At 34.1% G+C, this 12,806-nt stretch overlaps 1 protein-coding gene across 6 annotated transcripts in view; it reads left to right on the top strand.

Annotated features, from left to right (window-relative positions):
* The window catches only part of ADGB (androglobin), a 235,351-nt gene that overhangs the window by 62,881 nt on the left and 159,664 nt on the right, over positions 1–12,806 (top strand). For all 6 annotated transcript variants that reach the window (XR_002521725.2, XM_021937748.2, XM_021937749.2 and 3 more), the window contains 3 exons: positions 1,011–1,220; positions 8,500–8,639; positions 11,124–11,210. Coding sequence is in view for 5 of the 6 variants with exons in the window: in XM_021937748.2 (XP_021793440.2) it covers positions 1,011–1,220; positions 8,500–8,639; positions 11,124–11,210 (437 nt within the window). In the remaining variant the exon portion in view is untranslated. The remainder of the gene's footprint in view (positions 1–1,010; positions 1,221–8,499; positions 8,640–11,123; positions 11,211–12,806) is intronic.

Here is a 12,806-nt window from a genome sequence, read left to right as displayed (position 1 = left end):
ATATTCTACAATAAAATTTCCAGATATACAGGAGGATACCTGCTTTGTCTTTTTCTACTTTACCAAACATTAAGAATTTCCTAGATAACTCAAATTAAGAGAAACATAAATCATATAAGGCCAATATTAAATATTTAATTTCCTTATAAACCAGGCAGTTGAACATGAGATGAATATTTCAGAAAATCAGATACTACTGAGGTAACAATGGCTTTATTGAACAGCCACTGTGACCTAGAGATTTCTTACATACTGATTCTAGTCCTCACAAAAAAATGCTGAAAAATAGCTACTATTATCTACGTTCTACAGATGAGGAACTGCAACTTACGAGGTGGAAGTAACTTTCCCAAAAGCAGAAGGCTGTGAAGATCTGAAAGAGGATTCAAATTTTGGTCTTTGTTTCCACTCTGAAGTCCATTGACCCACTGGGCCTTGCTGCCTGTTAAAAACACTGCAAGGGGACGTTTTACTTAGAGCATTTCAACAGTTACAGATCAACCCATGACATATGGAATTTACAGTATATTTACATGTCTACCCCATTTTAATTCTTTCAGATCTCATTCCTTCTCTAATTGGTCCTATTGACATACAAGAGATAATATCCTTCTCAAATATCTCAACATTTACCAAAGAGTAGCTCACTCATTTGTCACAATTATCAGAAGATTTCTCTCTCTCACACACACACACACCACTGATATGAATGTCAGTGTCAAATAGAAGTCGATGCCAAATCACCCACAGTTTACTTCAGCAGACAGCTTTCTTAGCTACGAGTATGTTTAGTATGAGACATTTTAGTTTGTATTGTGACTGTATTTCCCGAAAACAAAAGCAAGACCTACAATTTTATTCTGTAGATCAGAAATGAAAGTATGGAATACATAATATGTATAATTTGATATTATTCTTGGAAGTGGATTTCTTTTTACTGTATTTCTTCCTAAATTACAGTACCTACAACTGAAAAATAACCAATTAACACTAATGTTTTTTGTCTCTAGCTGATGAGGTGGATTATCAGTGAAATCTATGCAGTGTGGAAGATCTTCAATGGAGGAATTTTGAGCAACTATTTTAAGGGGACCTCAGGGGAACCTCCTCTTCTCCCCTGGAAGCCCTGGGAACACATATACTCTCTGTGCAAGGCTGTGAAGGGTCATATGCCTTTGTTCAATAGCTATGGAAAGTATGTTGTGAAACTTTACTGGATGGTAAGTTCATTTTCATGTGCATGAAAACTCATGAGTCTTTCATATTGAAATATACTTGGCCTGGTGTGGTGGCTCATGCCTGTAATCACAGCACTTTGGGAGGCCAAGGCTGGTGGATCACCTGAGATCAGGAGTTCGCAACCAGCCTGGGCAACATAGTGAAATGCTGTCGCTACTAAAAAGACAAAAAGTTAGCTGGGTACCGTGGTGGGTGCCTGTAATCCCATCTACTCTGGAGGCCGAGGTGGGAGAATTGCTTGAACCTGGGAGGCAGTTTGAGTGAGCTAAGGTCATGCCATTACACTCCAGCCTGGGCAGCAAGAGGGAAACTCGAAAAAAAACAAAAAAAAAAAAAAAAAAAAAAAAAAAAAAAAAAAAAAAAAAAAAAAAAAAAAGAGAGAAGGAAGTAAGTAAGGAAGGAAGGAAGGAACGAAGGAAGGAAGGAAGGTTGCCTTGCATACCATTACTTAGGCTAGTACAAGATAATGCAGTTTTTATAGGATATCAATTGTGTAGCTACAGAGAGAAACTGTCCTGAATGTGTAATTTGTGATTAATGAGAAACACAGTTGCTTCTCCTGTGATGCCAGTCCTATGGGCATTTTAAACGGGTTCTGCCTAGACCACTGAGGTATGGCCACTCATTGTAGATGCTGATCTTGCCGCTGCCTCTGCACTCTCATGCTGAGGCAAGCGGGGCAGGCAGGTGGATGCACCGGGCTTCCCCCTTCCTCTTTCTTCTCTGATGTGGTGTCAGGGTCATGGGCAGGAGGAAGTGCTAGCCTGTGGTCCAGTCCCTCTTCTGGCTTTTGCTGTAGCTGAGGGGCCTGATCCCATCAGCAATTTGTCCTGAACTTGAGATTTGTTTTCATGCGAACAGATCTTACTCTGAGACAGGAAGATGTTACCTCTGCCTAAAAGGAAAGCAAATGGAATAGTAGGAAATATGAACAGGATCCAAAACCCGTTATAAATATGGCAAAGCAGACTCACACTAAATTAGCAATGCTAGATCATATCAAATGCCTTTGGGTTTTTCTTGGCCCTTGTCACTGGAAAAGAATGTTCTCCTTGAACATTTAAAGGAATGGGAAAGTACTAAAAGTTAATAATTCCATTATATATTTATGAAAATGTGACTTTTTCTTTCATAGGCCTGAGCCATCTGTCTTCCTGGGATGGGGAATGTTGAAGGGCCAATAATGAGGAATTACTATTATAATTACAATGGGAAGGGAAAAGGGAAAAAGGTAATACAGCTTCTAATATCCAAAACTGGATTTTTGTTTTTTGAACATTCACAGCAAGAAAATTGGCCTTGAAATTTTGTTAGGAGAGAAAGTAACTTTCTAAGTTACTTTATCTTATTTATTTACCAATTGAGAGCACTATTTTCTAGACTAGACTTCAGAGTTTTAAATCTGTGCAGAGGAGCAAGCAGAAGGCTGTAGTACTAAAAAGGTGAAAAACCTAGTGGATAGTGTTGAGGGAGTATAGAAAGAAGGTATGCAGAGGAAAAGTGAGGAGGTAAAATGCCTGGGTTCCTGTCCCACATTTGTCTAAACTTGAGGTGGGAGGAAGGTCAAAACTATGAAGTATTTAAAAACATTGAACCAACCTTGTTGATTTATTTCTCATTTTCTCTTTCTGCTTCCTGACATCCCTCCTTGGTTTTCAAATTTCCTCCTGCATAAGAGTTAACATTCATTAACATCACCTTCCATTTTGCAAAGAAAATATGACTTATTTCTCCTTAATCATACTGATTCTTCACAAGCCCAACTCCACTTGGTTCAGAAATTTCTTTAAAAATGTATTGAGGCCACTTTGGAAACCTCAGTCTGGTCCAGTCATTTAGCCCATCTCTAGATATTTAGCCCTTTAGGGAACAGTGTGGTAGAAACTGGACCTCAACTCCACTGGCTCCTTCTGTTTCCTCAGTGGTCTCATCAGAGGAATGCCTGTAGAGGATGCTGTGAGCACTGACATACTTGTTCCCTGTGAATTATTTTGGTAGGCATGTGATAGAGAGGCGGCTGCCTGGTTTTCTGATTAGTAGAATCTGTTCTCTCTAGTCTAGGGGCAGAAATTTTTATTTCTTTCTATCTGATCCCCAGCTGGTAGGGCTGAGTCAGTATCTGCATACATATTAACATTAGTAAGAAGTTAGAGTCAATTCTTACATGAAAATACTATGTTGTTGTTGTTTTTATTTTCTTCCCTTTCTAGACACACACAATTTGATTTTGATTGTTTTCTCTTCCAATTCTAGTTCAGCATTTGTGCATGTCTGTCATTTGCTTCTCTCTGTGAATATTTGGGAAACATGTTTATAAAATATGCATTATTACTTCTACTTCATGATTTGGTACAATACACTCCTGATTCATCTTATACCCTACATTTATTTTCTTTCCCATTTCCTATCTTGTGAGACACGATGAGTCTTCTTCTCACTGTTTTTCTTCGTTAGCTTCTTGAGGCATTCTTGCCTTTTTCTTATTGGAAATTGCTTTTCCTTCTCTGCCTTATCATAAATATTCTTCTCCCTCTTTCACTTTGTCCTGTAAAGCATTTACCTTTATCACTTCTTTGAGGAAAACCAACCTCTCAGACTCTCTCTGCATGACTTTTAAAATTCTGATTTTCACACCAGCTTATCAATTTTCCTATGAAAGTATTTTCATTATTTCCAATTTGGATTGAAAGTAAATTGCATCAAGGGTCTTTGACCTCAGCCAGGTAAAAACGTATTGAGTAGCATTAAGAACAAGGTTATGACACAGAGCAGCTCTCTCCTCTCCTTCACCTGGGAATGATGATACTAATGCTGGGACACAGATTGTCTCGTCAAGTGCCTTCCAATGGCAGCTTTCCTTTGGGCCCCTGAAAGAAGCAGGTTAGCTGTTGCTCTCCACTTGAAATATGTGTTGCTATTGGCAGCTTTTCTCTGAGTGTCTCTGTGCTTTCATTTGTCTCTGATAAACAGAGAAAACACACACATTAGGACCAATAATTTTTCCCAGTTGCCATCAATATATTTACATAAAATATGCATTTGCTTTATCTCTGATTGAGCCTTATACTGCTTAACCATAATGTTATTGCAGAATTCAGAGTTTCCTAACTATGGGGTGCAGAAACCCCCCAACATCAAACTAGCTGTTGTACTTCTTAAACATCTGCTTCCCGTGCCTCGCTCCAGACCTCATGAGTTTATAAAATATGCATTATTACTTCTCCAGGGTAGAACCTGCAATCCTGCATTATAAGTAAACTCTCTCATCCAGTGACATTTTTGTTCATTAAATTTGAGGAACAATGTTTTCAAGATATAAACTATGAGAAATTATTTTTCTATCATTCGGTTACTTTGTTCCAAAATGAAAACACTTTATATCACTATTTATAATATTATATATGCTTTTAATAAAGGAAATTCAAATACTATTAAAATGTTAAAAGTATGCAATGAAAGCTCCCTGTAAGTTTACCCTATTTAATCACAGCAAATGATTTATGTATATCCTCCTAAGCTTTCTTCTATTCTTATAAACATACATACAACTATTGTATATAATTCATAACAATAAGGTCATAGAAATGTATTATTCTGTAAACTATTATTTTCCCTATACATAGGCATTTTCTATGCTAATATATATTGATCTACTTTGTACTCCATTGTATGAGATATGTAAATATAATATATATTGCTCTTTTCATATTGGTAAACATTTAGGTTTGGACCAGTGTTTTACCAAAACAAACAATGCTGTAAAATTTCATCTTTATGTATATAGTCTTTGACCATTTGTAAGGACTTTTTTTTTTTTTAGGATTTCTACCATATGGAATTATTTCATCAAAATATTTGCAAATTCTTAATTTTTGATAAGTATATTCAAGTTACTCCTGTATTTTAATTTGTCTGTAATGAACATCCATATTTGATGTAATTAGAATTGAAGTCTGTGATTCTATTATTTGTTTATTCTTTGTTACCTTTCTTATTTTTTTGTGTTACTTTATATTTATTGCATCCTTAATCCAATTTCCTTTAATCCTGCATGTTTCTTGGGCATTCCTTAGGATTCCATTTTGATTGACCTATAGTGCTTTCAAGCAAATCTCTTTGCTCTATGAATTAAAATATATATGCATAGCTTATCACAGTCAACTAGTATCAGCATTTTACCACTTAAATTGGAATATAAATACTTTACCACCAGTTAGTCCCCTTTATATTCCTCCTTTTCTAATATAACTTTCAGTCCCCTTTATATTCCTCCTTTTCTAATATAACTTTCTTTTCTTTTTTCTTTTTCTTTTTCTTTTTTTTTTTTTTTTTTTGAAATAGGATCTGACTCTGTCACTCAGGCTGGAGTGTAGTAGCACAATTATAGCTCACTGCAGCCTCCAACTCCTGGGCTCTAGTGATCCTCTTGCCTCAGCCTCCCAAGTAGCTAGAACTACAGGCATGCCATCATCAGGCCTGACTAATTTTATTTTTTATAGAGACAGGGTCTCACTATGTTGTGCAGGCTTGTCTTGAACTCCTGACCTCAAGTGATCCTCCTGTCCCGGCCTCCCAAAGTGTTGTGATTACAGGTGTGAGCCACCACACCCAACCACTGATACAGTTTTCTTAAACATTTACTGTGTATATATTGAAAACCTCATCATAAATTTTGCTTTTAAATTCAAACACAATATAAAAAACTTGAAGAGTACCACATTTAGTCATATATTTATTTTTTTATATTTTAATTTTAAGTAAATATTTTAACGGGCATGTAAAATTTTTCCTTTATGCTTTCTCATACTTGATGCTCCATTTGTCCTTTAATTCTCCTTTCTTTTTATTTCTAAAAAATTTTACTTCACCATTCCTTTTGAGTTAGTCTGATGATGACAAATTATCTTATCTTTCCTTTATCTGAGAATGTGTTTATTTTACACTTAATCTTAAATAATATTTCCCCTGTGATACAATTCTGAGTTAGCAGTACTTTTCTTTTACCATTTGATACTTAGTGTGCCATTAATTTTCCAGCCTTCTGGAATTATCCTCCAGGCCAGCCAAAATTATTCTTCTGGCTTCCCTGGCTCCTGGAGAGCAATCTGCCCTTCCCCTGTAACGGGTTTTGTCTTGCTACTGGCTTTCAAGCTTTTCTTCTTTTGTCTTAATTTTTAAGAAGTTTGAATTTGATGTGTCTGGCTGTAGAATTCTTTGAGTTTATCCTATTTGGTTTAGTCTGATTTCCTTGAATTTGTAGGTTTATGTCTTATGACAATTTGGGAGAGTTTTCAGCCATTATTCCTTCCAATATATTTTTAGCCCCACATTCTTTTTTTTTTTCAATGACTACAATGACATGAATATTATATCTTTTTGCAATATCCACACAGGTCCCTGAGCCTTATATGATTATTGATACTATATTTTCCTGTTATTCATAATTTCTATTGATCTAAATGTCTAGTTCACTAATTTCTATGCTATCTGCATTCTGCTATTGATCTCATCAACTAAGAGTTGCTTTTTAGTTTAATTTTAAGTTTAAAATTTCTGTTTCTTTGCTGAGAGTTTCTATTTTTGAATTTGTTTCAAGAGTGTTCATAGTTGCTTGTTGGAATATTTTTATGAGAATTGCTGTAAATTTCTTATTTAATAATTCTAATTTCTCTGTCATTTTGGTTTTGTGCTCTGTTGATTATATTTTCCCATTGAAATTGAGACTTTTCTGGGTTTTGCTATGGTAGGTAATTTTATACAGTTTCCTGAATATTTGTAGTGTTATGTTTTACAACTCTGATTGCTAATTAGTTTTATATATTAGCAAGTAGTCAACGTGTTTAGATTGAGAAAGCATATCCTGGCTCACATTTATAGGCTGTGTCTGAAATGCCAGTTTAGTTTATAAAGCCTCTGATATGTGCTATTCTGGTCTGCCACTTTTGTTTGCTACCCAGATAATAAGACTTCATTCCACAATCTTCTTGTATGTCATATATCTATAACTTAATAGTGTTATATATTGCACATATGAATATACATGCTATAATGTATATACTACATACCTTAATCTTAATAATATATCTTAATAATATATACATCTTAATAGTGTAGATCATAATAATCTTAATATTAAGGTCATATATTTATATAATTATGTAAATATATAATTACATTATAAAACATAATAAATATAGAATTATATTATAAAATATAATAAATATAGAATTATATAAATATGTACTTTTATGTATAAAATAATATTAAGGTTTTATATATACATATATATATATATAACATTGATAATATTAGTCTTGTAACAACTAAGGCAGAATACCATAGACTGGTGACTTGTAAACAACAGAAATTTATTTTTTATATTTCTGGAGGCTGGGAAGTCCAAGATCAAGGCACTGGTAGATTTGGTGTCTGCCAAAGCCCTGCTCCCTGGTTCATAAATGGCTGGCCATTTTCTTGCTGTAAACTTACATGGTGGAAGAGAAAAAGTGTGATTTCTTCGGCTTCTTAAAAGGGCACAAATCCCATTCATGAGGGGTTTACCCTCCTTTTTATCTAGTTCTATCACACTGGGCATTAGGATTTCAACACATGAATTTTGGGAAGAAACATTCCGTATGTATACACACATACACACACACACACACACACGCACACACAAATGTATTTTTTTATGTTCAGAAAAGATATGTTCTATATATATATATTTAGAACTCATACAGTATCCTTTTGCATCTGGCTTATCTCTCTGTGGTTTCTTGTTGATCAAGAAATTAATGAGGAGTAGCAAATAATATAAGAATTGGAAGTGTAAGGTCAGTGAGGATGTATCAAGCAATAATTACTAAAATTATATTTGGAGAATTTGTATTTTGACTATATTAAGTCATTTGATTATGTCCAAGCTTATTCATGGTTGTATAATGTTTTGGTTCTGCTACTTGAAACACCTTAATTTACTTCATTATGCAGTAAGAGGCTCCCAAGAATTTGTGCACAAGACCTCATAAATAAGGACAGTATTGATATAGACATGGGTGTGCTGTGATTATGTAAAATAAAGCAATAAGCTAAAATATTCAACCAGAGTTGTATTGAAATCCAGTATCTCAGTCTTTAAGTGTAAGAAGCTAAAATAAAATTGGAAAACAGTAAATAATAATGTCAGTCATGTGCAATAATTTACGAGAGAAAACACTGTAAGTCATTCATGGTATTACATTTCTTTCATCTTATTTTTAGGGTTGCTGGAGAAAGATAACAATTGATGACTTTCTGCCTTTTGATGAAGATAACAATCTATTGCTTCCAGCTACAACTTACGAATTTGAACTGTGGCCAATGCTTTTGTCTAAAGCTATTATCAAGCTGGCAAATAATGAGTACGTAATGACACATTGTCACTCACAAGAATAGAAAAAAGCAAACAAAAACATTAACTATACATTCGTATTGCATAGTTTATTTTTTAAAAATTGGTTAAAAGAGAGCTTTTTTCCCTAAACAATGTAAATGTTCCAGTATAAAATCAAATGTGCTAAAGCCACTGATTTGTTCTATTAGCTTAACAGTAATGCAAAATTCCTCCAAGAAAAGAAATATCCAGAAATTATTCTATATTCAATGCTGACTTACTATGAATGCAAAGTTGATCATGAAAAATGATACTTCGTTTAATAGGAGAAAAAATTGTTTTGTGAAGAAAAATATTGGTTCATCTAAAAACTGAATAATATATCCTGAAATCTAGTTAAAGTTTTATGTTCTGTATATGCAGCAATAATTTAATAATCTTGAAAAACCTGAACTTTTCTGAAAGATGTCAATGTGAACTTCATGATTTTGGTAACATTGGTCACTTTTGATACATTCATGATGAAAACTACTCATATTTTCTTCAATATTCTTGCAAAATTGGCTTCTGTCTTATATTCCTGCCTGACATGTGCACCAACGCATATGAGACACGTCTGCTATGCTCTATTCTCTCAGCTTACACTTCCGGAGAAAAGAAGTCATATCATCCTGGCCCTAACGATACAAAAAAGCTTTGATGATTGAGTTGGAAATGCATGGCAATTTTGCGTCATTGTTCACTGGAAGAATTTTCACATACATTGCCCAGGCTGGGATTTTATACACATCCACCTCCTGCAGTTTATCAAAGATTCTTGATATTTAATAGAACACACCCACATGCTTTAACAGTACATGTTAGACATTTGCTCACAGCTCAGCCCCCTCCCCTTCTATAAACATTGCAATGTCAGTCAGAAGCTAGGTCTGCTTTGTGCGGATTTTCTTTAGGCACAGCTTCATTTTTCTCTCCCAAGGCTAAAAAACAAAAACAACCATTCCTACTCCCATCCTCTTCATTTCTGTTTTTTTCTTACCAGCCCTCAGTTTTCCTTTGGAAATTAGTTTCACCCAGCTTTTAGCACTTAATTGCAATGATTTTTACAAAAACTCAGCCCAGATATTTGTAGGTAGTTGAATATCACTAAGTATTCGTATTGGTGGCATGTTCATTTATTTGGGGAAAAATATGTTCTAAATGTTTCTAGTTCTCAGACATAACTTGAAGTTCTGAGAATCAGAGCTGCTAGAGCAGTGAGGCATTGAATACATGACCTGGATAATTGGAGTCGTATTTTATCTTTCTTAAAGCTACAGTTCAGTAGAACTTTATAGCAACACAAGTATTGGGGTTATTATTATTTTTTTAAAAAAATCCAGTTAGTAAACAAAGCAACAAGCTAAGTGTAATACATTTCTTGGGATTTCTAGTGGAAAGTTGCCCTATGTGGAACAATTTATATTTTTCCATAATTTTTTTCAGATTTTTACAGTATATAGTGATCTGAAGTACATAGTGATATGAAGTTTAGCTTACTACATTTTCCAAATTAACACATAGTAACTTCAATATCAATGTGAGATATGCAAAGAAAAGAGCATTATTTCTATTTGATTTGCAAAGTCACTTCATTAATTTATCCAATGAGGAGTTTAGACTAGTCTGGAATCTATCCCAATAGACACTTATTATCTTTGAAATAGGTAGACATATAGAAATTCATAATCCGTAAACAACAAACAGTGCACATTTTAAAGTAATGGCGCATGTGACTAAGATAGTAAGATTTCTTTCTGAAGAAAAGCACGCATGTGTTGGTAATGCCATTAACACCACCACTGACATATAGTCAGCTGAAGCCGTGACTCCCGGGCAGAAGGGAGATATGGCTTTTTTGTGTGTAAATGTAAATAGACTAATAACCTCTGGGAAAAAAAAAGAGGCCTGATGAGAATAGTGATGTTGGTTAATCACATCCTCATTTTACTTTATGCTAAGCTGACAGATTCGCTCTTTTGTATAGGACAGAAGAGATGTTTCTGGTTTCTCCACAGTTATCTAAGGATTTCTGATGCCCATCTTGACTTGCCATAGATGGTACTGATCTAACACACAGCTTCAAAGACATCTTAAAATAATTACTGAAATCAGAATGATGAAAGAGACTGTTCTGTTTTTAAAAGAAGTCTATAAAAATAGATTATGTACTAATTATATATTTTATAATACACAATGTGAATGTATTTTATGTATATAGCATTAATATTACTTTTAGATGTTAAAAAATAAAGCATATAAGTACGCTTTACAAATACAAATGAAATTAATTATATTATAAATCCTACTTCAGTGTTTTAACAAATGATTTGGCTTCTGGGATAGTATTTTTAATACAGATTGTAATGAATAATCAGAATATATTGCTGTTTATTAATAATTCCTAGTTCTTATATATCTTTATGTGTTTTCAAATGTTGCTACCTATAACATTATGCATTTTCTTTTTTAGCATCCATGTAGCAGACAGGAGAGAACTGGGGGAGTTCACGGTTGTTCATGCGCTCACAGGGTGGTTACCAGAAGTCATTTCTCTTCAGTACGTTTGACTATTAAATTGCTCATATCTAATTTTTTCTTTCTTCCCAAGATTTCTTTAAAATATTCCTAGTCTTTAAGAAAATTTCAAGAAAGGTCATATTTTGCAAAATTTGGGGAAAAATATCATTTTATAGTATTACATAAAGTTCCTTGGGAATTTCAGGGTAAATTCTATTTCCTTATGTAGGAGAAGAATGACCCCCATAGGTTCTTTGTTGGAACTGACTCTTGTAACAGAAGACACATTAACAAGAGAAAAACACACAGCAGCTTATTACCATGTAGATTTCCATGGGAAATATACAACAAAGAGCAGTCAATTTTTACAGAAGTGACAAGACAAAAGAAAATGACTTTGAGGCTCTACAGGTGGCAACTTGTGGGAAGGCAAATAAATGATAGATAAAGGCTAGTTAAGAAAGCCTGTTCATGTACATCCCTCTGGTACAATTTTCAGGCCAGTAAGGGTCCAAAGCTGTCTTCAGTGGTTAACATCTGTTCCCTCTGGTACAAGGCAATGAGGGGCAGGATGCCTCTCAGTTTTTGTAAATCTATGTCTTGCTTTTAGGCAAATTGAGGGAAAACAGAGTTTCTGTGTATCTGTTTCTTCATAATTCCTGTAGCTCAGCAATCCTTCATATTTTGGGGTGGCATGTGCAGGTCTCCCACACTTATATATATATACTATGAATTTAATCTTTAAATATCTGATGTACAAATATTAAAACAATGGTAATTATTTATTATAGTAAAACATTTGCAAACTTCCCTTTATACTTATAAACCTATCACACTTACTTCAATATAGAAACATAAAAGCAACTTTTAATTGGCCACATCTATATGGAAATAATCATAAGAAGACAGCTATTATGCATCAAGTAATTTAGTATATTACTTCTCATTTAAAAATCACAGTCCTGAAAGGATAGTCTCCTTTAATCATCCACATGACCCCATCAACTAGGTGTGCATCATTTCAGATGAGGAAACTAAAGCTCAGAGAGGTTGAATTCCCCCAAACTAGGAACATGTAAGTCTTGCTGGTCCAAAGCCCACAGTCTTTCTTTCATATGATTCTAGATATATAGAAATTGCTTCTTTATGTCCAAAAATAGCTATTAGGTAAAGAATAGAATAGAGACATTGTTCAATTTAATGCTGACTTATAATTTCACAATAGTTTTATTTAATACATAAGGAATATAGATGTACTATTTTATCATTTTACCATTGATAGCTGGAAAATAATCAAGATAAGGTGCATAGAAAAGAATTATAACAATAGATTTGAATATACCATTAATTCAGATACTGACTTTTACAAGATGATTAAATCCACAGTACAGTTATCAACCTGGACCATCTCTGATCTTTGACTGGTAATAGGAAGCTGCAATTGCCCAGGGTCAATAGAGATTGGAGGAGATTGAAGACAGGCCCTAGTAACTTGGATTCTGCCATCTTAACCATATTTCCAGCAGGATAAATTAGGGGTTGCTTTGTTCAAATAAAAGTATTTTCAGGGGAAAAAAAAAATGGGAGAGTAGGAACTGATCTTGTTTTTATCTTAGGAACGACCAGGATAGCACTC

This window comes from Papio anubis, chromosome 6 (genome assembly GCF_008728515.1).
Source record: "Papio anubis isolate 15944 chromosome 6, Panubis1.0, whole genome shotgun sequence".
In the NCBI taxonomy this organism is placed as follows: Eukaryota; Metazoa; Chordata; class Mammalia; order Primates; family Cercopithecidae; genus Papio; species Papio anubis.
Note: the sequence above shows the minus strand (reverse complement) of the source record. Positions and strands in the feature narration are given on the sequence as shown.